The following is a 27476-nucleotide window of genomic DNA, read 5'->3' as shown; positions in this document are numbered from 1 at the left end:
ACAGGTGAATTTGTGTTTAATATGTACGTGATTTTTTAAGTTAGTAAGCACCCTTAACTACCCAATACATGCGCACAACTATACTGCATCTTTCCCTCTTTTTAGCCCATTTATATGTAAAGCACTTTCACATCCTGCTCTCTCTTTTAACTGAACCTTTTGTAAATACCATATCTAGCACAATGACAGTTCAGTTTTGCACTGATTGTGCCAGTTGTAAAGTTGCCTCATAGCCTTGAAAAAGAGATTTCTAAAAGGAACTGGAATGAATGGATGTTAGTGACATCACTCTTGGAGCTATTCTGTCCAAACAGCATGGAGTTAGCTACAAAACCTTAATGGCTGTTTCAGTTGCACAAAAAAAAAAAAAACAACAAAAAACCCACAGCTGTGATTTTGCTACCCAATGAGTTCTTAGTGAAGGTTGAATAGAGAGCTAGAAATACAATAATGAAGGAACATGTGATTGTGTTTTCCATCTCAAGGCACAAGATATTATTTAGTACATTGTAAGATTTCTATATGCTATATATGTTAAAGTGTGACATACTTCAACATACTTCATGCTGCAAATGTCTTTACTAGTTTCTGTTCTCCCATGAATATATTTTTTTTTTATTTCTAAGCCTCATTTACTTTCAAATTTCTCAGATATTCACACTTCTGTAGCACCACCTATCCAAGGCAAGCAGAAAAGCTTAAAGAAATAATAGGTGATGTAATAGCTCACTTCCAGATCTGCTTTATTCAGTATATGCTCACTCATGAGACCATTCACGCCTGATTTTTCCATTCACTTACCTTCAGGATTGAGCTCTACCGTATAACCAGTAATAGCACAAAAGGGAAAAAAAGATAAAAACATAAGATGCTACCCTAATAGGAAAGAAAATGTAGTAACAGGTTTAAAAGAAATGACTGTTAAGTAGACAATGCATAAAAACCTGGTAGTATGAGCCAAAAGAAAACAGACATGAGACCACATTCATCAATAGCACAATTCAGTCCAACTCCGTGACTCATATTAACATTCAGCTGTATGAATCCCACAGAGATGCACTGAAGACTGATTTGGCCACAAATATGAAATGTTAAAGAAGAAAAAGTCTGTATTCAGATAAAATAAGGTCTCAAAGGCACTCAAATTGTGTGTCCTAGTATATTACTTAAGGATTTATTTGCCTTGTACAAGCAGAATAAACTCTTCTTTTTTATGTAATTGAACAGAAAAATTTCATTTAATAATTTAAATAAATATCCAAAATTTTGTAAGCTCTTAATGTTTGTGCTCTTTTATTTAGAGGTTTTCTAAGTTCTATAACTTATTTTCTTTTTGTATTATTATTAATTTTCTTCACTGATTTTGTTAGGTATCATGTTTTCTGGGGATTTTTTTATTGTATGTAAGTAATGAAACGTATTCAAGATATAAGGTTTCTTTACCTTCCTACCTGCTAAATTCAACCAGTAACTAAAATACAAGAGGTGTAACTAATACCATCTGAATTAAATAATAACACATCCATCTGGCAATAAGAAAAAACACTTAAATTTGATACTCTCATCTTGGAAAGCAAAATCACTGACACAAAACCAGCAAAACACAAATCATGCTTTCAGAATCAGAGGATCCAAGACACTCGAGAGAATGCTATCTATAAAGTCATAGCTGTCTAAAGCCATACCACTTTAAATTGGATACTTATGAAGTTACAGCAAGTCATTCACAAGGCATAAGCAGTCTGAGAGTCACAAAAAACGAGGACTGAAGTAGTACAAGCCATTTGTGTAGGCTCTTAAGAAAAAGGGGGGAATATCCTTTTCCTTCCATCCTCTGCCCATACCTTCAAGCCTAATCTAACAAGGGCAAGATCAAGTTCTTAAAAAAAAACCCAAGCTTCAATTTTGTCTAGAAGTACATAACTACTTTAATAGTTGACACACAGTGTAGACTACTGCCATAAATAAAATGTTTCAAGTAAGAAGTGATGCTTAAATAAAAGAACATACATAGGATAATGTGCGTTTCTTTGATGCTAGCTCACTCTGTGTTACCGTCCCCTTAGTGCTGGCACAGCTCTGAGTGCACGCAAGGAGCCAAATCAGCAAATCTGGCTGAGTAATAACTTCTGATTGTATGAGCACAACAAGGGAGGAGGTGCAGCGCAAAGCCAAGCAGTGAGAAGTGAAGAAAGAACAGATTGCTTCAGCTGGACTATGCTGCGTTTATCGTAATTTGGAAGCCCTACATAAATAGAGTTCTTCATGTAGCCTAACACATATTCCTGAGGCTGTGTGTAGCAAACTAAGTAAACTAGTCTTCACTTATGGATAGCAGGGCAAATTTACATATTCTATTATTAGAGTCACTAGGGCATTATAAAATAGAATGACTTAATCTCTATTCTTACAGGTCACTTTATTTGTTTAGAATGAATACGTTAAGCTGTTGTTAAAAGGGAAGTGAGGAATAATCACACCCAATGCTTATTTTCTTCCTCTGTAGGGAGGCAGTTATTGTCACATTTGCTGGCAGCCCCAGAAGGCTGAATAGTCATAAAGATGTAATTAACTTCTCACTCCAAGAGGTGGTCCCTTAAAGAGCAGAACAGAAGCAAATTGATCGGCAGAGGGAAAGCTGGTACAGCTGCTTCCCAAGCCATGAGATTATGAATTTACTGTTTACATAACTTGATGATGCTACAAAAAAAATAAATAAAAGCAGCAAGACAAGATTCTGTTATACATTATTACACAGAACCACAAAACTGCAGATTTTGGACAGAACCTCTGGAGATCAAGTCCAACCTTCTGCTAAAGCAGGTTCACTATAGCAGGTCACACAGGAAAGCATCCAGGCAGGTCTTCAACAGCTCTAGAGAAGAAAACTGTGCATCTTCTCTGAGCTGCCTGTACTAGTGCTCTGTCATCCCCCAAAGAAAAAATTTCTTCCTCTTGTTTGTATGGAACCTCCTGTGCTCCAGTCTGTGCCTACTGCCCTTTGCCCTGTTGCTGCACACCACTGAAAAGAGCTTGGCCCCATCCACTTGACTCCCGCAGTTCTGATATTTATGGACAGTGATGAGACCCCCTTCCCCCTCTCCCTGCTCAGTCTTCTCCAGATCTCTCAGCTTCTCCTCCTATGGGAGATGCCCCTAAATATGATTGTGGCCCTTGACTGGATTCTCTCTAGATGTTCCCTGTCTTTCTTGAACTCAGGGGCCGAGAACTGGACAGAATATTCCAGATGTGGCCTCACCAGAGCAAAGTAGAGGGGAACATCTCCTTATTTGACCTGATGGCCACAGCCTTTTTAATACACCCCAGTATACCACTGGATATTTTGGCCACAAGGGCATACTGCTGGCTCATGCTCACTGGAACCCCTGAAGTCCTTCTGCAGAGCCCCTTTTCCAGCAGGTCAGTCCCTGCTGTACTGATGCATGTGGCTATTCCTTCCAGGTGCAGCGCCCTACACATCCTCTCGTTGAAGCTCATAAGGTTCTTCTATGCCCAACTCAACAACTCACTCTGTCTAGGTCTTCTTGACTGGTAGCAGAGCCATCTGCTATATAATTATTTCTTCCATTACTATTTGCCTTTAAAGTTTTTCAAAACAAAGCTCACAAAAAACATGTAAAGAAAAGACCTTAAAAAAAAATTGTAATCTTCAAAGGCTTACCTGTTGGTGTATTACATGAAAACACACAATCTCCTTCTAGTTCCGATGGAGGAAAATTTCCCTTCAAGAAGACAGACAGGACCACAGTTTCAGATGATCCTGGATCTAAACAAGCAAACAAAAAAATTACATCAAATAATAGAAGCATCCACATGAAAGCAATACACTTTCCATTTCCAGGAAACTTCGAGGAAATACTTTGTGAAATTAGGATAGTTATTTCCATTCATTTACCTTTCTCCCTTAACAAACTACAATCTAGTGAGAAAACTCCAAAGCAAATGTTGTTTCATATGGCAATTTTAATATCCTACAAAGCCCTTTGTTCTTGTCACACGTTTAGGAAAAACAAGAACTGTCCTTTCAGATTAGAACAGCAATTCCTCTTTCAATAGGATTCAGTAATGCACAATTCAATCCAAAACTGGTCCCAACTGAGGCAGCAGAACACACTTCTCTGTTCCTCAACTCCATTCACAACCTTCAAAGAAATCCTATCTGCAATCTTATAGGAAGAATCACCAAAAGTTATTAAGTTCTAGCGTGTTAGATTAGCAGACAGGTCAAGTTTTCTGTCCCTGCTTTTGGCTCACCAATGCCATTCTACAAAGACAGAACTGCCACAAAAATAAAAATAAAAAATAAAACATAAAAAAAAAAACACTAAAAAGCCCCCATAAAAAGACCAGACAATAAACTGATTTTCTGTCTCCATCACTGAATTGTCACCCTGTCTCTTCTCACCTGCTACATATCATACTGTGATCATAGAAGCAACTCCACTCCTATGCACTTTTTTTTGTCATTTTCCACAAATGGAAGAAAGATGCTGCAGAGTGTACATAAGGCATATTTGCAACTGCTTGGACAGCAGTATCAGCAATGATTCTCTTGATGGAGGTTCAACTACAGCTTACAACATCCTTAGAAAAAGGAATACGACGCCATAGTTTTAACAGTATTACAATAACTTACCTAAATCATTAAAGGTGAACTGGTCACAGGTCACTGCTAGTGGAGCTTGGACACACACTACCAGGTACGGCTTCTGCGCCGTCACTCTGCTCTGTACTGTTACCTAGAGCAATTGAAATACAGAATTATTTAAATCAAACAACAAACTGATTTCTGTATAGCAGAAAATTAACGTAACCACACAACCAGCAAAAAGACCATAAAACCCTGCAGTGACCACTTCAGCAATGTTTAAGAACTTCAAGTTTCAACCGCAGAAACAATTTCTACAGTTCTCATTTACTTACAAAATTAAAAAGTAAAAATTAAAAATGCAGCAAAAAAAAAAGGAGGTGATTTCTCACATTCTTAGTAACTTTAACCAAAGACCGTCCAATGACAAACTCCTAGTTAAAATATGTTAATATTTTGCAAATGTCATTTACTTTTATTCTCTTGTCATTTACTTTTATTTAATGTAAAGAAAAATAAAATACTGTTTCTTTTAGACAATTAAAGCAAAAAATAAATAAATAAACAAAAGCAAAGCTTTTTTATTTTTATTCCCTCCAACTACTGGGAACAATTAACGGCTTTCTGAATAATTTCAGAATTAAGTTCTATTCAATCTTCTACTATAAACAAATTTTACAACTTATTATACAGTATGCCCAGCACACCTAAATCTTTAGATTACAAGAGGTGGCCTAACTACAAAGCTGGAGTGGCGCTGGGTGTTCGTACTGTTAAGAGAGAGAACTGGTTACAAAATGAATGGTTATCAAAAGATTGCCCCTTAGTGGGTCTCTGAACATGGTCTGTACATATATGATCTGCTACATATTATCACTTGTTTTGTGTTTCTGGTCTACCTGTTAACTCACTGCAGGCAAGTAAAATCAGTTCAGGAAAATACTCTTAAAGTTATAAAACAATTGAAGTGTTAGTGGACTACTTTGAATGAATGAACAGTAACATCTAATTTGACTTAACAGCAATAAGTTTGAGCTACAGACTCAGGCCCTCAGGTCATCCATGTTTTTTTATGGTGCAAATAAAACTAGGAAGGATCACACAGAGCTCTGTGCATACATCAGGTAAACAGCTCCATTTTCTGAAAACAGAACTTTCATAAAAGAAACAGTAAAGAAGAAATCAATAGACTTAGAGATCTTATGCTGAATTCGCTAAGCACAAAAAGACATGAGAGTGCACACCTCAGAAAATTTTTGATTAAGACAGTGACATCTGAAGTTGCTACAAAACTTTCAAAGCATTACTTTAAAAACGAAATAATGCTTTTCATAAATTGCTTTTGGAGAGTATCTGCTCTGTGCCTCAGTCCCAAAAGAGGGGCATACAGTTTTAAAAAGCCACTCTTGCCCTCAGCTCAGAACTATTTCAGGTCCAATGTAATTCAATGAATGCAGCTGTGTAAACCCACTTGCATTAGCTCTAAGCCAACCAGCTGGGCACTGCCAGATCTGCTGACTGCAACCACAAAAAATTCAGTACAAGCTAATTGTCTGACTATTTATCAACTTTCTAAAGCAGCTACTATACCCAAATTGGTCATTTCAAATGTAATTTAGGCAAACCTACACATTTTCCAGAGGGAGCACCAAGTGTTATTCATAGGGTTACTGTATAAAGTCAGATCTTCAACAGTCTCTCTAAAGCATGAAAAGGCTATAAACCACATGGAGTTGCCATGTGACATACTCATTCTGCGACCTTCTGTCTGACTACATCTTTCCTACCTGACTCCCAATCCTCCAAACAAGTCAAGGCATTCAACTACAGTTCGAGAACTGCTCAATACTGCTTGGCTTTCTGCTTTCTGAACCTATGTCAGCTCAGACATAGGAGTCTGAACTGAAACGAATCCATTTTTACTGCACATTTTGTCAGAAGCACCTAGTTCCATTAAAAATTTTCCGAAGGAGCTGCAGTTTGTGGTTTGATAAATTCATACTTCTCTGAAGTCTATTTACATCATGTATTTTAAGGTAGCCCTATGTTTGCAAACAGCCTAATCTACTGCCAAATACAATCAGGTCGAACGTTTGAGGTTTCATAGCAAAACCATCACAGACTTGATCAGGATTAAGGTTTCATCCTCCCTCATTGTGTCACTTGAAAATGTAGAGGAAGATGCTGGGCTGAGTACAATTAAGCTACATTAATGAAAGGAGTTCTCTTCAATTACTAGCTCTGTTAAGCTCTAAATTTTTCACATGAACTTCTCAAAAACAAAGCCCCAGTTTTCCTCCACTGGTAGTCCTAGAAAAGATTTTCAAACTCAAAAAATAAAATCATCCTACGCAATACTGAGAAGCTACACTTGCACACCCACTCTCACACTTCCTTTATAACCAGAGGTAACAGCTCTGAGGGAGGACTGCAATTACATCAATTTTCAGATTAGATTTTCCTGTTTGTTTTTTTTGTTTGGTTTTTTTTTTTTTTTTTTGCACTAACAAAATTTGTGAAATTGCTTTTACAAGTGATTTCTTGCTTACTGACAACTAAAAAGGCAGCTGAAGGTAACAATCCTTATGTTTTGAGCAAATAAATATTTACCTGCTCTGAGAAGTGTTGGAAAAACTTTCTTATTATTTCAAAAACTTCCCTCCACCCTTTTTATTTATTTGTTTTTGTGGTAGCTTCTTGATAAACCTATCCAAATTCCAAACACTTCTAACTTCAACAGAAGTCTTGCGAGATAAATACTTGTCATACGAAGGAAAAGAGAAATAAGTACATAGAAGCAGTTCCAGCTCTACTCCTTTTCATAGTACAAGTGAAACACACAGAAAACACTACAGATTTGTAAAATTTGCCACTATTATTCACTATGGGTTGAGTTAGGCACAGTACCTTTACTGTGACTGACGGTACTACCTCTGCTTTTACTTCGCTGTCAATGGCTTTCTGTGAAGAAAAAGATGAAAACAGAAATTCAGTATTATGCATGAATGAGTGAACACAATAAATGTAATATTACTTCCCTATCATCAACACAGCAAACAAGGAAATAACTGTAAAGGACTTACCATTCTGACGACAGACTAAAATACACAAAATACATTTCTGAGCTCCTGAAAACGTAAAGCCTGTTTGAAATTGCCAGCAAAAAGGATAGGAATAGCTCATGAATATTGTTTATATAAGGAACTAATACACTATGATGTATATATGAATATTTGAACTGTTTTGCTTGGCACATTTCCTTTTTCTGCATATTTATTTAAATGTTGGAAATTCCTCCTGTTACTTATTAGGGAAAGGTGACTTCCAATCTACCAATGGCCAAATCTTAGCATGTACTATAAAATCACAGCACACAGCACGCAATCTTATAAACCATAAATATATTTTCAACTTCAAAAGAAACTATGGCAGGCATTTTGTTACTCATGCTTATTTCTATTTCATTAGGTAATTTCATCTAATGCAAAATTCATCTTGGCACTGCAGACTGTTTTAATATCTCGTTTTATGCACAGATTTAATTTTGCAACAGGGTCGTGTCAACAGTTTAAGAAGTTTTCCTATTTGTCTAAACTAGTTAGTTTTAAAGAAATACCTCATTTCTGCTGTAATACTAAATTCCCAGCACAAATTTACTCCCTTACGATGGGAGCAATGTTTCCAAAATAATAATGGTAATAAATCTTATGTGGCTTATCCACTCTTTTTCACCTCAGCATGACAGTATAAGGTTCACATATGCAAAGTTCCTAAGAAGTCAAGAAGGTGGTAGGTTCTCTCTGGGTTCTAGAAGCAGGACTTTCATTTGTGCATTGTATACTTTTCCTCATTGTAAAAACATAGGGACTTTCATATTGGATTAGACAACTGGCTTGTCAAGCAAACCATCTGACAGTTACCAGTGGCTGATCCTGAAACAATAGCATGGATGCAAAGAGGCTGATCCTTGCCCTGGTATACCATAGTCATACCATACCATAATCACTTCCTGAATCAGAAGCTGTACTTAGGAGATGGCATTAAATACTCTTTGCTCCTACTGCACATCACAGTTTATATCTCCTCACATGAGAAGAAATACTATTTGCAAACCTGTAGAAGCTCTAAAATGGTTCTCACATTTGCTTTTACTCATCCTCGTCTGTGACAAGACTTAGAATATTTTTCCCTCCCTAGATGGATACTGAAGGAACAACCAAGAAACTCTTCCCTTCAGGAAGCTAAGATATCATAAAGATTAAAGGTTGTAGTTCGTTCAGTATATTGAGTTACTTATATCCAAAGCAGACCACCTGCATCTGGAAGGTTGGGCAAATGAGTACAACATTACAGCATTTTGCAGGCCCAACAATTTCAAGTGTTGTGAGGAGGTTATGACAGTTAGCCAAGATCATGGCACTCTGCCCCTTTTTCTCACCAGCTAATCTTTTCCACATGCAAGTGCTAGGCCATATTATAAGGAGGTCTCTATCAAATAATAGCAACAGCAGCAGTAGTAATAGTAATAGACTTTAAATAAAGGTATCAAATAGACTTTTAAAAGTATTAAAACGCAGTTCCCCGTGTATTTTTAAAATGGTAGATAGTCCTGAAAATTGCTTCTGCAGAAATCAGTGGCTAGAAATGATTAGTTACATACGTTACAGTGCAATGACCATGTCCTGAAAGGCTCACATAAAAAAACTTTAACCAACAATATAAACTCTCCTAAATTTGGATTTGAACTGGTTTTCATAAATTACATTTGCATATAAGATCAATAAATTCTAGCTAGGTTGCCACACCAGAGAATACTGAATAACACCCTGCCAGAGATTACTCATTACGATGCATCGAGTAATTAGTGCACTGTATGTGGGCAAAGATCCTGAGGGTGACACTAGTATTGCTCCCCCCCATTATTAACTGCTTTAGCAGTTCTCAATAACACAAAATTATTCCAGATTTAAGAAAATTTCTCTTCACTTTTGCTTAGCCAAAATTGAATTGGAAAGGTCACTAACTAAAAGATAGCGTAACTTTAATTGCTCGAGTTAAAATGATTAACAAGAAAATTTCTGAAAGACAATTGGACGCTATGCAGAAGCTCAGTTCCAAATATAAACAAATAAATAGTAATCACTAGTTTTCAGCTATGTTTAAAAAGATATAAAGCTTATGCTATATCATGAACTGTGAAATAGGCCAGAAACAAGTGCAGAAGACATTACCTCAAATAGCAAGTATGAGTGCAAACAGTCTTAAAAACTGTTTATACAAAAATGAAGAAATATACCATGTGCATTGCAAGTTATGATATCTATAAACATGATGGCTATGCTATACACAATTCTACTACAAAAATACCTCACATTTCATTGCTGTTTTCAAACCTAAAAAGTGGAAGTATACAACGTACACCCACTTACCCAACAGGCAGCCGTGAACTGTAACAACCTAGCATTGCATGTAATTTTATGTATCTAACGTGCTACATAAATAATACCTATGGTTATTGACTTATTTTCTAATTTTACTTCTCTCACCCAATGTTCTGATTCGTTAAAGATGGAGGACAATCTGACTCAACTCTGCAGGATTAGAAAGATGTCTCTAAACATTTGCTATAAAGCAAGTTATCATCCATTAACAGCACATTTGTAAGATAAAGAGAAGCATGTCAGGTAGCACTGCTTGTAAATAGAAGCAAGAAGGGCTCTCAATAAAGGGTTGTCATTTATTTTTATACGTGTACATACAGACTCCACATCCAAGTCTGGTGAAACTTCTGCAGTGACAATTAGGTCTCTGTGTTTTTCAGATTGGGGCAAAATATCTGAAAGAAAACAAGAGAAAAAATCAGTAAGCTCTTTTTTGACAAACACCTCCGTTTATAAAAGCAATAACAATGCCTGGAGGTTCTGAACAAAGGAAGTTTCAGGTTGGTGGGGTTTTTTTTCTTTTTTTCTTTTTTTCTTTTTTTTTTTTTAAGATTTCTATAGACAGCTTAAGCCTGGATTCCATACTGGATTTCTGATTTATGGAAAGAAAAAAAAAAAAAAGATTTAAATGCAGTCTGTGACAGGATTTTACATATGGTATCCACGATCTTCAATGGTCCCAGGAAAATGGTAAGTCTTTGGTTTTGCTTTAGTTTGGGTTTTTTTGTTTTTTGTTTGTTTTTTTTCACTTTTTTTCCACAGTTATATATATAACAGTACACCTATAATAAAGTACCCTGTCACCAAAATACACACATCTCTCATAAGGTATACTTTGATCTACATAATTTTCATGATGAAAAAGCTTGGCAGAAAACCTCTGTCCGATAGTGAACTGTCACTAAAACCAATTTGAGAAATTCCTCTGCATAAAAAGGTTTGCCAACATTGTTATGTTATTTGGAGCTGGTTTACACTATGTCACCTGATTCATTTGAAGAATGTTAACATGTAAGGTAAAGAATCCTACAAACTCATTTATATCCACAATGCAAAACCACACATTAAACATTTTCTAAGAATTAGAAATAAGGCATTTACATAATGCAAAAAAGTCACACGCACTTTTCTAAGTGGGTACAGGGAGAAAGGAGAAACAAGGAGGGAGAAAGGGCCAGCTCTAAGGTATTTGTGTCTTCCTGGAATATACTTTTATCTCTCAAAGCTAAATGTGTTGGAAAAATGAAAAACCCAAACAGGAAATTCATATTCCGAGGAAAAAAAAACAACAAACAGCAAGAAAACTTGATGCAAAGGGGAAAGTAACATTAATTGCATAAGTAAGCACATGAGCACTTTCAGAAAGCTGCAAGAATTTTATTATAAGTAGGGTCCCAAAAATGACCCACAACGAGTGGGTCATAACAGCATCTTATGTCTCTAACAGGAGAGCAGAGGGAAAAAACTCTATTGAGAAAACTAGGGAAATTAAGTTTTCATTCTGCTCCGTCAAAAGGTTTCCTTTTACTACAAGGAAAAAGAAAAGTAAAATCAAAGCACATTCCTCCAACATCACCTATTAGCAATACCAATTGCACACAACTGCCAATTGCATATAACTCAGAAAAATCCCAAACAAGTAAGTTTGGATTAGAGATCTTCCTTTTCTAACCCTATTTAACGATTTCTCCTTCAGTAAAGTCTGATGCAACTTCTGTCACATTGTCATCTTTCTGCTAGAAATAAGACAGACAACAAAAACAAAGCCTATGTAAAAGCCTCATATTTTTCTTACTGTTAAACTGAGTCAAACATCTATAGTTAATCACTTAAGTCAACTAAGCTGATGTAAACATCATTAGATTTACGTTAGCTTAACAGTTAAGGAGAAGAAAGGTTTTTAAATTTTTCTTCAGTTTGTAATGTAAAACCTCCTCCAAAACGTATAAAATAACTGAAGTTCAACAGTTTAATGGTCAGCACTGAACAGAAATACACGATTTATTTATGGAAATAGCTGTTCTACGTTTTTTATATGATGACCTAATTCCAAATGACTTCCATTTTTGGAAGTCAAAATGAAACAAAGAAAAAATATTTCCATGTAAGGGTAGATGTTTTCAAAACAACACCAGCTCTTACTTACACACTTGTGAATCCACAAGACAGAAAAATCAATCGCTCATTTTAAAGATCATGTTTAGAGGAACTGAATGGTGAGCAGTGTTCAAAGGTATTCCCTATTCAACTAAACATGATTAACAGTTATTTTAAGACAGCTAAGGATCTAAAATAGTCAAAACGAGACAAAGCAAAATCATTCTAAACGGAAAGCATTCTTCATAATTAAGTGAAAAGTTTTCCTTGTAGCAAAGGCTTTCTAACAGATTTTACAGCCAGTTAAATCAAAGCAAAATCTCCTTAGAGCGTATCTCCACAATGAAGAGAGCATTCCTAAAATACCTTATACCTTAAATCAGACTTGGGAAGGCCCTGATGATTTAAGAGCAAAATAGGAAAGTAAAAGGTTAGCAAAATTCATAGGAAACAAGTCAATTTCATACTATCACTAGAGATCTAATACTATTGCTAGAGAAAGTTATAAAGGACAGTTACGTTTTTTATTTCTCCACACGATTTTGTATGACAAATAAACAAAAGTTTCTTCACTTCACAAACAGATGTTTTTATCATGCTTGTCTTTCCTTTGGTTGTAACAGTCAGATGAAACAGACTTACAATAGATGAAACCATCAAATATTTACTAGAAGGGTTGTGGCAAAAGCAATGAAATTTTAAACACGTTTACATTTAAATAACAGGATTTGTTAAATCAAAAATAAAAAAGAAAATACACTATATATTATAACACTAACATTGGTCTATTACGACAATAATAAACAAAGTTATATGCAATTACATAAAAAAATCTTTGCGTTGTAGAATCAAGCTCAAGACTTCAGCTTATAAATCTCATTTTCTAGCAATTTTCAACAAAGAAAACAGCAACTATTTCTTCAGTGCATATTAAGAACATGTTATCAGCAGAAAGAGATTTTAACTGGTTCTATTTGTCTAAGAATTTTTTCCATAATTTGCTGTAAAATTGTACGCTTCCAATTCCCCACACAAGTCAGATCCTCTGTTTTAATGCCTCAGTTACAAAATGCAAAATTTAAAGGATATTTGTAGGAAATTACATGTCATTATTTGAACAAGCTCAGTACAAATTATTAGAATCAAAGAATATCCTGAGTTGAAAGGAAACCACAAGGAAAACTGAGTCTAACTGCTGGCTCCAAATAGGATCACCCCAAATCCAAATCCTAAGGCCAAGAGCACTGTCCAAATGCTTCTTGAAGTCCAGCAGGCTTGATGGTGTGACCACTACAACGGGGTGAGCCTGCTCCAGTGCCCAAAGCCTGTTCCAGTGCCTTGTGTATGCAATATGTGTAAATTACATTGTTTATTTTGATCATTATTACGCTTTTTATATCCTTCACTATATTCTTCAAATGCAATCACTTTTGAAAGAGTCATAAAAATCATTTTTAACACAAGTCATTCGTTATTAATTGCATAATGTTTAAGAACTGAAATAACAGAACAGAATTTATCAATACCTCTGTTCTCTCTAACGCCTGAGAGGTATAGCAGACTGTTGCTGTGAAATTTCTGGCATTTTCTTGCTTTTAGGCAGAACATGCATTGTCAGTTTTTTTCCTCTAAACCTTTGCAAAAGTGATAATTACGTGCAATTGGGCACAAAAATCTTGTAAGTTCCAATGGGAATTACGAAAACAGACAGAAAAATAAATTATTAACCAACCAAATGAAAACCGGGTAGTTAAACTAAGTACTAAATAAACTAAGTAAACTAAATAAATGTGAGAAGTATACCTTGTGTTTTTGTGGCTTCCTTGATGATTTTCTGAAGCTCCTTCATTTCAGCATTGAATTCTTCATAGTTTATTTCCTTAGAATCAACCTTAGGAGCCTGGAAGAGCGAAGGATCAGTACCAAGGTAGGAACACTGCAGATGTCCACTGTCACTCAGAGTAATTATGACACCCTTCAGACCTCTGTATAAAAAATAAAGCTCATTAAGAAATTGTAAAGAATCATTGGAGTAATTACGACATTGAATTCATCCTTATCCTACAGGTCTATGTACAAATGTAATAAGACTTTCTGGTTTTATTAAGTTATTTGACCAAGAGAAAATAACATTTATTCTTCAATTTAGATGTGTTCATTAATTATTTTATTGCAATCACACTTAAGCACCACTCTGTGATAGAAGGTTACTTAAGTATCCTGCAGATATCTCAGAATCTGTTTAGAAAAGACAAGCAAAGGAAAGGACCAGAACAAACAAGCTAAACAAGCTAAATACACAGTACAGTTGTAACCTTTTTTTTCCAATGAATTGTTACTCATTTTTTAGTTTTTATTTCTAAGGATGGATACTCAGGTTGGTATGCAGGAGGAGCAATTAGCTAAATGGAAAAGCAATTGAGGGAAAGGAAAGGGTGCATTTAGAACAAACCACTGGTTGATGAAAAATTGAAGATAGCAGTAAGGACTCTGAAATGTCAGAAGCACCCCTTATCCATTCTTTGACTGCTACTGAAACTACAGTGCTGGCTTCAAACCCTGGCTGGCTCCTCCTTGCATTGCCTTTCAGAAAGGAGACCACACGGATCTGTATGGAGATCATATGGGTCCCAAAGTTTCCCTTATGCTACGCTGGACTGGTACAAATGATTATTTTATTAGCTACACGCCAGTCTGTTTTCTCCTCAGGGAACACTACTTCAATCTCCAAAATCCCATTCATTTTTTTCTGATCAGATATGATGCACATAAAACATTTGAATAGGTATTTAAAAAAATCATGGGATAAATGACAGTACTGCAAACGCCTTGCTCAGCTTGAAGGATATTCAAAAACAGAAGAGGAACTAAACAGTAAAAACTAGTAAGGACGTTAACAGCAAAAAATAGGAGAAAGTTAACTTTCATTTTATTTGTAAGGCACTCAATCAAAACAGAAGTTTATTTTCATAACCACAAGACAGTATCATATTCACACCCATAATATGCTCTTATTCCATACTTATTACCTTCCATACTTGTAGCAGGCACTGCTTCTGTTCCAAGTACAACTGTCCTTACACAAAGCAAATATATGTTAAATTATTTAGTCCTTAAACATAGAGGGGGTTGGACTCGATGATCTCTGGAGGTCCCTTCCAACCCCTACAATTCTGTGATTCTACAATTCTGTGATAGGGAACTTAATTTTGAGAAGAAAGCCTAATGCATTATCTCACTAATTAGATGCATATAAAACATTTCTAATATAAACGTCCTTGCCATAGTTTGCGAAGAAATAACAAAAAGGATTTTAGCCATTATACATTTATGTCATTCAAGCATTTCCTCTAGTAAAATCCTCACTAAAAAACAGGTAGCTTAATAATAATAATAATAATAATAATAATAATATTGCAATTCAATCTGGTTTTCTGTGGTGTCTTGAACAAGTACAACAACCAGTACAAACAAACAGGGAATCTCATTCCAAAGATTTTCAGGGTGAAGTAATCATGAAGTCAAATCAGGTGGTGCTGATGGCTTAAATTAGACATTCCAAAATGTTCTTTAAAGAATGCTAAGGCCAGTATCCAAGTGTTGGTTTCAGGATTGTGATCAAATGTTCTGGAAATAACTTCACTGTAGCTGAGATCACTCTAACTCTGTACAGTAAATCTACATACATAATCATACATACATAAGCACTATGCAGATAAGAAATTCTGGAAATTGAGGTATTTTTGGGTTTTGTGTTTTTATTTTTGTGTTTTTAACAATAAGTATCCTTCCTTAGTTTGTCTTTTTCTGCAGATGCATCATTAAAACTCAAGCGTCTTCTGGAACAGAATACGCACAGTAGAGACTTAAAACACATCATGTCCCTTATTATATAGACCTCCCTTAAATACAAACAGCCTTCTCTTTTGGGAACACTGTGAAATACTGTTCCTACTGTCACAGAAAAGCTTCCAGCTATCTTGTCAAATTTTTGTTTTTAAAAACTAACATTCACTACAAAGCCTATGCAAACAGTAACAGAAGCCTGTCTTTGTGAGCACCATAAGGCAGAGGATTCAAAGTCTACCCATACAAATAGATTAAGGAAAAAAAAAATTAGAAGACAATATCGATTTTTTAACTGACATACCTAATACCTGTGCTAGCAGCTGTCACGCCAGTGTGGTGGCCCATTTGCGACTTGGACTCTTGGGAGTTTGCAAAATTATTTCTGACAAACTGAAAATTCTCTATCCAGAGTGAGAGGATGTGGAACTAAGTATCAGTCCTGGTCTCTCTGGTTGCTTGAATATTTGCTGCACACTGTAGTTGGCTTCCTTGCTCAAGAGTGAGTCTGTTGCTGGATGTATGAGCAGAGCTGATCAGATAGGGCTCTGTTCATCCTAGTCTTCTTATGCCCAAAAGGCTCTGTACAATGTATACCTGGGCTACATCTTCAGGATCCTGTCACAGCACATGGAGCAAACACACCGGGCTAACCCTGAGCTCTTCATACAAACAGTGCAAGGAGACAGGCTACTGTAAACACTTGGGTCCTATTTCAGTCTTTGTAAGGTATAGTATGCAAATGACACCTAATACATCAGATTTCAACTAATGCCTGCCAAGCATTTGCAAAGAACTTTGCCATATTGACCATGGTGCAGAGAAGTCTTTAAGAAGGAGTACTGTAGAAGAAGATGAGGGTAGCTCAAGTTTCCAAGCTATAAAATACACTATTTCATAATTTGTTATTTAGTTACAACAAATAGTGCCTAAAATTGTGGCAATAATTACTCAAATAGTTCAGTATGAGCTCAGTCATAAGTGAAGAAAGAACTCTGACACCTGAACACAACAACAAAATTTTAAAATGCATCTGCTGAGGCTCTAAATCCATTAAGAAAGAAGGAAAGCTCCGTGAGGACATCTGAATGTGAATAAAGGGAATGAAGCAGTACAGCTACATTGTTAGAAATAAATCTCTGATGATATACCAGCAAAACATAACATATTCAAAAACAGTTGGTAAATACAGTCCTTCCTATGTATCTTTTTAATTGGCAGTCATCTGCAAATAATCAGTCTATCAAATACAACCAGCTCAAATCAATTTGGTGATTTTCCTGTACAAATCAATTTTTCCTTAATGACTTGAAGTTTATGGCAGCAAAAAGAAGCTATTACAGAATGCACATTCAAAAACTCCATCCTAAAATAAACACTTTAACCAACTTTCCTGTTAGCCGTGGTGCCCTTTAACTTTGCATTAGCTCAGGGACAAAATCACTGTATTAAAAAAGCAGCATTAAAAATGCTTATTTTCCTTAGCTTCAATTACTGTTCTGATGGGTCCTAAAAAGAGATCGTTCAATACAAGACATACAAATATTCTAAAAAGCTTTTTTCACAAATCATTCCCTGTTAGTGTTCTTCATGAATTTGTGCATCAATAGAAACAATAAGAGAAATATGGCTAACTAGTTGTAACATATGATTTATAATACATTAATTTCTCTGCTGGAACATTTGTCAGCCAGTCAAGATTGCTTTATTTTCTCAAGGCTTTGTAACAGTGCTTAAAGATGGCAAGAGAAGGGGGAGTGTATTTAACAGTTTTATAGTAGTTTCCCCACAGCTACTGCACTCATGCAATATGCCTGCAAATGCCATTATTTATTTGGCACATTCTACACATTATCTGGAATTTCAATTACTTGTTAGATTTCTTTTATTATAAACTTTTTTCTTTTTTTCTTTCTTTTTTCTTTTTTTTTTTTTTTTTTAACTATATATCACACAATAGTCAAAGTAATAGCAAATCTAAGGGGACATTTTTAACAGTGAGGAACTCAAACTATGAAACAAATTATTCTGGTATCTAAAATAACTTTACAGTACAAAGCAACTCCTACTCACATATGGTAATGATTTGAAAAAGAAACTATCTTTATTGGATTCTGGGTAATAAGAATGGCATGTGCTTTCTGTAGTTCTTCTGTTACTAAACAAATTGCTGACAACAACTCTTAAAGAAATTAAAATGCTTTGCATGCTTCCGATTATACAATACCAAAATTGATCACTCAAACAATTGCCTTAGAATTACAGATTCAACTTCTCCAAAGTTCTACTTGGAGGACAAGCTAAGCTACATACAAAGTCTGGCTACTTACAGTATTTGTATTTAAATTAAATTAATTTAAATTAAATTAAATCTATAACTGCAATTAAAATTTCTACCTCAATTTCAGGAGCCATCTATATCACTGATATTACTCATAACAATAATTACAGAAAACAAAATGCTCTGCAGTGCAACTTTCAGTCCTTTGTTGATAATGTATTATTTATAAACCACTGAACCATGAAAATAGTTCCTGAACTTTGCTCAAGCATTTTAAATGCAATTCTCTCTTTATCATCCTCTGAAGTAATTTATTGTATGCAATAGCAAAACTGCAATTGCACTTCTTTGTTTAGTGCTTTTGGAAAAATTATCCTGAGCCTCTCTATGATTTTGAGACCACTTTGTCTGTAACTGTGTGAAGTAGTTGATTAAATGCTGAGAGGAGACCAGACTAGTTGTAACAAATTAAGAACTTTCTAACATGAAATTATTTGAGTAAAGGTGAAAAGCCTTCTCTGTCACTGGACACATACTCAGAAATCAGGCCCTCAGCTGAATGTTTGAAGTATCGCTGATGCAATTTACTGACTGCTACCGCTGATCTTTGACTGCGTACCTCTTGATCTTCCTTGTGTAACTTCGAAAATCCGTACCTCTTTAAAAATCTTCACTCGGTTTGACATCACAAAAGTAACACTTGTATGCATATGACATTCTGAAGAGGCCATGCAAAAACATAATGTAATTATAAGATTGAATTATTGTTATTTGATCATATGCGTTCTATTAAACATAATTAAGTAGCATATGATTTGTTCTTCCACAGAAAAGCACTGCTTTTCCACTCAATTTATGTCATAATTTTGCATTGTTGATCTTAGAAAAAAGCAGGTAAGTGGAAGTGGAAAATGAAAACTGATTTTACCATAATTCTTGCAAAAAAAAAAAAAAGTTAAAGAAGTTACAACTAAGCTAACAGGTCAAAACCTTCTCCTCTTACAAGCTCTGATGGTTGGAACAGAATAAAAAACCTGAATTTCGAATGCCTATGGAATTCTCAGATCCCATCTCTTAGACAGTACTCCTTCACTCTGTATTTGAGAGCGAGGATATTTTTACTAGCCACACAACTCTAGGTGTCACCTTTACATGGTGACACCATACAGCACAGCAGCAAACCTGGAAGGCAAGTTGAGGCACTTCTTGAGCTGGTGCAGTTTTGCCTTTGCAAGGGATTCTTCGCCTACAAGGCTAAAAAAGCTGTCTAATGACCAAATGAGAAAAAAAAGAAAAGAAAAAAGAAAGAAAAAAAAAAAGAAAACAGCACTTCTCACCAGTTTGGATCGGGATCTTTTTTGCCAAATCGCTACTGCCACCTGCGGGTCAGCATGGTGTGCTGCCACGAGGCTGGCACGGACAAGGCAAGTGGCTCTGCCTCTCATGCAGGAGTCCTAAAAGCTGCTGTGTCACATCGGATGAACTACAGTTATTCATTTAACAGGGTTAGTGTAATAGCCCGGCAAATTAAAAGCAAGGGCTCACTGTATGCAACAATATGCATGACACGCAGTCACGGACTTCCATGCACACCATCCACATCATCATCTCCCCCCTTATGGAACAGGCTCCTCAGAGCAGTGGTCATGGCACTGAACTTGACAGAGTTCAAGAGGCATCTGGGCAATGCTCACATGAATATGGGCTGAGTTATGGGTTGTCCTGTGTGGAGCCAGGAGTTGGACTCGATGATTCATAAGGGTCTCTTCCAACTCAGTGTATTATATGCTTCTATGATTCCTTACAGCACAGAGCACACCATACAGATACTGCCCAGCTAGATATGCAACATAAGATCATGCCACAAATCGTATATATAGGAAATAAAACTTTTCTAAGATTAATGAACTTCATGTCTTTTTTGCTTAAAACAAATCAAATCAGTATTTGAAGAGGAGTAATGGTTCCATAGCTGGCTACTACAATACAGAACTAAACTGAATTACCTCAAAGCAGAATAAAAACAAGATTTTCAAAGTGATGCTGCAAGACTTTAAAAATACAAAATCCTGTTTTAGGCAAAAACGTAGAGAGTCTGAAGTATAATATATGAAAAGTTACAAGAAGGATCTACACGTTGTTACAAATTATTACTCACAGTTCAATACCTATGAAATTTAGCAGCATTATCTAAATTTACACCCAACAAACTCCCCCAGGCTTCACACACTTTAAGATCTAGATCAAAAACTGTTGCTGTTTTTCCATTTGCACCTCCTTCAGTCTGAAAACTGTCTCAAGGCCAGCTTCCCTCACCAGCACTGAACTGCAGCTGTCTGACCTGCAGCTCCCAAAGGCTCGCCAAAGTGTGCACCAAAAGGTGGCAGCTCCAACACAGTGAACGCAGGGCCTGTGAGCCTCACAGGTTTATTCTTCATCTAACCCTTCACTTTTCCCAGTTCAGAGTAGTGAATGGAGTTTATTTCACTGCAGGCAAGCTGGAGTGGCACTACTGCTTCAAAGAACACCTAAGAGACGCCAAGATGCCAGAGGCTGTACTGACAAAATCTACACTATTGAGTTTATGGTTTCAGTAAAAGCATAGCCTTAGCTGTTTCCTTCATCAGCTGTTTAATATTAGACAGCACACGAGGAAAATCAGACAGCTACCTATGACCAGACTACAAGGAGGCTAATAGGAATAACCATGATGACAGATCTCGGGTTATGGAAGATAATCAGCTATGGACATGTAACATTAGGCACTGTAAAACTACACCTCAATAAAACATTTGTGAGGTTTCTTTCAGTCACAGCCTGTATGAGACATGAGCTCAAAACAAAGAAAGATACACACACCTTACAAATAAATACATAGTTTAGTGATCACTGCTTTACGTTGGTATTGTAACTCATCATGATGCGAAGCACTATCAACTGCCTCCTACCATACAATCATTTTGGACACACCAATCTATCACAGCTACTCAGTTAATCAAGTCTGAAAAGAAGTCTGCTCCCTCTTTTACTTTTTGTGCCCCTTTAATTCTGTACCCTCAATCAGATCCAGCTCTCTTTCTGATGCTGTTGCCTCAGGGCCAGAGCAAATCGCTCTTTTTGGACCAAAGAAATTCACTAGCATCTGAACTCCACCCACTGGTTTCAAATATGCCCTACCATTACAGCCTTTGTGAGTTTTAGAGTATATAAGGAACAGAAGCATAGGAAAGAAGAATCTTTACCCCAGAATATTTACTCTGAAAAGACTGAATAATTACATAACTTCAAAAGAAAGCAATCCAGAAATTAAATTCCATCTCTTTCTCCTCAGCCCCTCACATAATTTTACATTGATGAGCCTGAAAAATTCAAAATTCACCATTATTTCAGACCCAAAAAAGTCCATATACAATTACTTGTTACAGCATTTATCACTACCCCATGACCCTGCCTTGTAAAGAGCACCATTGCTCTTTAGAAGGAACTCTGGCACTCTGCACTGCTAGCTGGCTGTCACCTCCATAGATCAGCATATGTTTCCCACCTGCTACTCCTAGTATGGAAAAAAAAAAGAAAGTCATTCCTTTTAACAGCATAATATTCAAGACTTTCAAAATCAACAGGCTCTTCATAATGACTGTTAGTCAAACAAGTCCAGCACTTCCATCGGCAGAACACGTGTCACAGTACATCCATTAGCTCCAGCCTATTGCTCAACACCCAACTCCAACACTGAGTTCAGGATCTGAGAGTTACATCTGCACTCTGTCACTGCATGAACAAGCACAGAGAAATCAAAAGAAAAAAAAAAAACAAAACACACCCCACACAGTAGTTGTTTAATAGCAAGTATTTTATATTAAATATTAGAAGTGGGAGTAATTTGTCTTGTTCTTGAATAGTTAGAGTTTCCACTTTTAATGCTTTTTCTAGAACTATGAAGGTAGGAATATTTTACCTGTTATTCTAAAGAAAGCCAAAACCCTTACAAAACCACACGGCCATAAAAACTAGGCTTTTTGAAAAAGCAAGTAAGTGACATGCAACAAAATTAGGAGAATTGGCAACGTGGGCACGTGTTTAATATCATACAGTGTATACTACTTGGAAATTTAACTTGCTAGAAAATCTCAGTCATGAATCAGAGTATATTCTGGACATGGTACACAGCACAGCTATGGTTTTTGCAGGATCAGAATCCTGCTAAGGTACAGGAAAAGCAGTCACATCCACATTTTGTGGTTGCATAAACTAGGCACATTAAAATTTTCTCTTAGAAAGACCTTTAAAAACTGCAATATTTTGTACAGCTATCTCTCGACAATGGCAGTGGAAATTCAGCGATGAAAACCAGATGCAATCATTTTCCTTTTTCCTAAAAACATATCCTTAAAATGCAATTATGTTTAAGTAAGATTGTAGAAGTTTCTGCATTTAACTTCTCAGATCAAGCAACTTATTCTTACAGAACACTCAAATAAAAATTTTTATATATATATATGCCCATATAACCAAACAGTTCATACTGTGCGTCATAACTGGCATTGCTTCTATTACAGTACTACTACACAGAAAAAGGAAAAATCTTTCAACAAACTATAAAGTTTGATTCCTGCAGTTTTCCTTCCATAAAACCATGTAATAAGTGCTAAGTTTTGCTGTTTTTATATGCAAGTTCTGCCATTTTTATATGGTGATTCTTTAACAGTTGTGGTAGCTGCGGTGATGTGAGTTATAATAAGGAATAACAGATGGGCTGGAGTGAAGAACAAAGTATTTTCTAGCATCTGGATAGCTAAAAAAAATTCAGTGAGAGGGTTTTACTTGGACTCCACCCACTATTTCCCTATAGAAGATAGCCTTTTTGCATCTCATATTCTTTAGTCAAATATAGTATTTCTTCGTATTTTTTCCAGTTAAAACCAGTTTCTTTTGCCTTTCCACTGTTTGGAAAGTGCAGGTTCATCAAGTGCATTCATTCGCCTAACCATCCAATGTACTATGATTCTGTGACAGAGAATAAGTTTTAGTTCCAAGCTCATATTTCAACCAGACTGACAGACACTCCCTTGGAGATTGCCTGCAGATTTAAATTTTCTTTAAAAAAAAAAATGCTGTAAGCCAAAACATCACAGAAATAAGCCCATTTTCAAGCAATGGTTATATACCAGGATTCTGAATTCCCATCCTTGGATTTATGTCTTTAATTAAACTGATGAACCTGTTGGGCTACATGTGATTTCAAATCTGGGAAGTCAACAAAAACAATGAAGAACTGAAGCACTAGGTTCAAGCACTCTTCTTTACAGAGATAGGTTGTTGGATCAGAAAGTTTATCCGACACTTCTTCAAAGTGCCATGAAGTTAGATGCACATTAACCATGTCAAGCTGAAGTTATTACTCATACATGGAAGAGAAGTCTTGGTTCTGTGAAAACCAGTGAGCAACAGTCTCCAGAGAACCATGACTTTGTAAGTCATTAGACAAACAAGCATGCAAACTATGTATTTCCTATTAGTCATTCTAATATTACGAAATACTAATAAACTAGAAAATCCAAGAGGACTATTAGATAAAGCTCTTTTCTAGAGGGCAAAAAAAAAAAGTGACTTTCTTCATGGATACATGAAATAGCTGTAAAGTTCTTAAATGTCTGCATTTGGGGTTTTTAAATGCAGTAAGCGTATTCTTCAGCTTAATGCCCCCTTTCAAAACACAAACCTCTAAGTGCCTGTAATACGCTCTGGAGCCCAGAAGCACTTATCACTTGGCATAAAGTCTAGAAGTAGTGTAGGGACAGTACCTGCTGGCCATCAGAGTCATCACTCCTCACCATCAGAGCAGTACTAGCCTCCCATTAAGCTGCAGACTAAAGGCAAAGACTGGACAGGAATAAAGTAGTGGAATACACAGTAAAAACCACAAAAATCACTACATCTTTCCTCGAACATTGTTTTGAATCCAGGGTTCCAGCATCATAAAAATTTTTGCAGACGCTCATTTGCTATTCATAAGATCCTAAAATGGTCAAATCCAGGAGAAATGACATCGACAGTTCAAACGAAGGAGGCAACTAGGAGTAAATTTATGACTTCACCCATAACAAGACTGTTTCAGTAAACTTGAAGTTACTATCTCCAAAATTAGATTTTAAATTTCAAAATATTTCAAAAACATTGTAAAATATTCCCTTGTAGTGCATTTACGTAACTGTAACAAATAGGAATTTTTCAAGAGACACAGAAGTGTAGTAACCACTGTCAGCACCATAAAGAACAAAACAAAAATTGAAACAAGCAAGAACACACCCCAAAAACTATTCTCATCGTCTACATCAGTCAAACAGTCTCTTTGACTCTTCTTTTTAATTATTGTTTCTACAAGCATTGGTGGAAACATTTTTTTGTGTAAATCACTGTGTCTTCCTCAAAATTAATACATGAGAGGCTAAAGACATAGAAACAGTCAATATTTCCTACAGTCTTGTAAGGATCACCTAAGAGGCACAAGGGCAGCGAGAAGGACTTCTAACAGAACAACATTAGAAAATTTACATATACTGAATTTCTTTATTTTTTCTCAAATAGTAACAGACCAAGACTACTACAGTATCTTCAGTCAACAGCTTTGAGGTGATTCAGTATTCAGCTGCAGTATTTCCTGCATCCAAGCCTGTGCAACGCAACCTTAAATTTATTACTTCAATGAAGTCTCTAATTGAGTAGAAACCACAATTAAAAAAAAAAAATGTTACAGTATAAGTCAAAACAAAAACACCAAGAAGCAGCTAGCTGACAAGTACATAACTAAGTGATACAGTTTTAGTGGGCTGGTCATTCACAATACTGTTACGAGATCAAGCCTAACAGGTATGTAGTCAAGCCTGCAGTGATCACACATTAAAAAATAATAGCAATTTAAAAAAAAAACAAGACTTAAGTAAATTTCAAATGCCACAGTCAGTTACAGTGCTAGCACTTAGCAGAGAATTTTTGACTGCAGAATGAGCAATACAGAAATAGTGGTGAAAACACAGAAACCTCTCATATTTTACAGGGTCACTCCTGAGTATAAACACGAGTAGAATTGAAATTTATAATGAGTTAAAGTGTGGATAAAGCTTACTAAGAAACCCTGCTTGCCTCCTGAACATGTGAAGTCTATTTTTACTTCCTGGCTTTTCAACAGTTACTTTTGCTTTAATTTAGGAATTTTTCCCCCCCACGTCAAATCTTGAAAGTATGTTTACAAGCTTAACCCTAGCTTAAAAAGTTGGTTTCTGCAAATGTAATATTTTTAAGAAGCTCAGGGATTCTTATTCTTCAAAGATGCTAAATTATTTCTGGACTAAAAAGGAAATACAGAACTAAACAATGCTTTTCCAGACTGCTTTATACACTTCTTATTTCCTCTTCACAAAACTGTTCCATAACCACGTAAAATGATACGTATCTATCAAATAAATGAAAGTAAAAGCAAGTACTGCAGTAACTTTCACCAACTTGTCCATACCTGTCAACCCCTCATAATAAAAGGAATATTTTGCAAGGCACACATACCATTTTGTGGGTTATTTCCTACAACAATCTTTCTTCCATGAAATGTAATCTTTTTGCTCACAGACACAGTACGTATAAAGGCTCACCAAAGATAAAGTTCATTCCCATTATATAATCTCCAGATTAAATTAAGCTCCTAACAACAAGAGGCATCATATATGCAAATCATTCAATAACCTACAGACAAGCAGGAAAGGCGAGGCTAACGTCTTTTCCTTGGGGCATTTCTAATCAAATTCTAATGAATCTGAAGGTAAAATTATCCCTCATTTAATTACAAATTTCACTGATAAACTGGTGCCTAGAGGAGAGTCCAAATAGATTAGAGAGGGAAAACGTGACCTTTCCTGAAATACATTTCCTAAACCCTGAGAGATGGCTGGTTTTCTGCTAAAACTGGACGTCTGTAAATAAATTCCACATCAAACCAACTCTTTTTCCCCCCCCTCTTAAAGCTACTACTAGGCTTCGTTTCTGGATGGATAGCACAGAAAACGTAAAATAGGAGCAACAAGCAATGCTTTCTTGGGAAAAAAGAAAAGAAAAAAGAAAAATATGAATATACATACGTTTCACTAAGTCTATTTCAATTTAAAAGAAAAAAAATTGGGCCACATTTCAGCATTCACAGGCTCACCAGATTAAATGTGAAGGATGAATAATACAATCAAAGCCAAGACTAGCCAGCAGAAAAAAAAATAAAAAATCAGAAACAAAAAACAAAGCCCCATATTTGGAGTCCTCGTGCTTTCCTACTGCAAAAACAGATTTCTAACTTGGAAGTGATCAAAACAGAAATCCCTTTCCCCAGATCATATCCAAGCTATAATGCTCTATCTACGTGGTTTTAACTGAACCCACAGTGGCAATTCAGACATTTGTGATGGAAACATCCCCGAGGCTAGCAACTATTTTGCTTCAGACTGAACGCACCTTAACACAACGTTCCAGTTTCAGGTCGTCCAGGTCAGCATAGTGCTTAGTAAAATCAATCCGCCATTAAAACATGGTACTCTTAGGATCAGCTCTGCCAAGTGAATTAGTGTCAAATAAATAGAAAAGTGGATGGTCTAAGCATTTTAATCCACTCCAAGGACCTTTTATGGTCAAGCATACGGAGGCAGGATAATTCAGGCACAGAAGAACAAATACGACCTCTAATAAGCCCTTAAAAAGTTACTTTCTTCTACTTCCTCAAAAAGTTTGTCTGAATCATCTGAAATAACATGACCCACCTTTCTGGTACACGTAGGATTAAGACACTTGACTTTACAAGGCTCTACTCCCTGATAGAAGCAAGAAAATGACCTTCATATGAGGCATCTGAGCTGACAGGAACTTTAAACAGCTTTGTCAGAAGCACATTCCTGTAGACCTGCCCCCCAAATAACTACCTGAAGTAAGGGAGAGTGGGAGAGGGAAATGTGATTTGGCTTAGGAAGCACCAAAAAGTGACTAAATCAAATCTAAAAACAGAGAGAGATTGCTAATGAAATTTCTTCAGCAAGAGAGATCTTCAGGTGCATCGAAGGTCTTGGAAAACAGGCAGCTCCCGTGAAACAAAGAAAGGGAAATGAAAGCATAAAAGAAAGGGAATATGAGTTGAAGTCACTGCAAAGGAGATATTTGTGCAACCACAGTG

General features: G+C 36.1%; 1 protein-coding gene across 1 annotated transcript in view; it reads right to left on the bottom strand.

Moving 5' to 3' along the window:
- Positions 1-27476, bottom strand: part of BBS9 (Bardet-Biedl syndrome 9) — a 273671-nt gene that overhangs the window by 209829 nt on the left and 36366 nt on the right. The window contains exons 11-15 of the mRNA XM_042888262.1: positions 13951-14132; positions 10369-10445; positions 7517-7570; positions 4658-4760; positions 3683-3787 (exon numbers count right to left, since the gene is read on the bottom strand). Of these exons, the coding sequence (XP_042744196.1) occupies positions 3683-3787; positions 4658-4760; positions 7517-7570; positions 10369-10445; positions 13951-14132 (521 nt within the window). The remainder of the gene's footprint in view (positions 1-3682; positions 3788-4657; positions 4761-7516; positions 7571-10368; positions 10446-13950; positions 14133-27476) is intronic.

Source organism: Lagopus leucura, unplaced genomic scaffold (genome assembly GCF_019238085.1).
Source record: "Lagopus leucura isolate 7727_CA_CO unplaced genomic scaffold, USGS_WTPT01 Super-Scaffold_100157, whole genome shotgun sequence".
In the NCBI taxonomy this organism is placed as follows: Eukaryota; Metazoa; Chordata; class Aves; order Galliformes; family Phasianidae; genus Lagopus; species Lagopus leucura.
The sequence above is the reverse complement of the archived record's forward strand: the minus strand, read 5'-3'. Positions and strand labels throughout refer to the sequence as shown.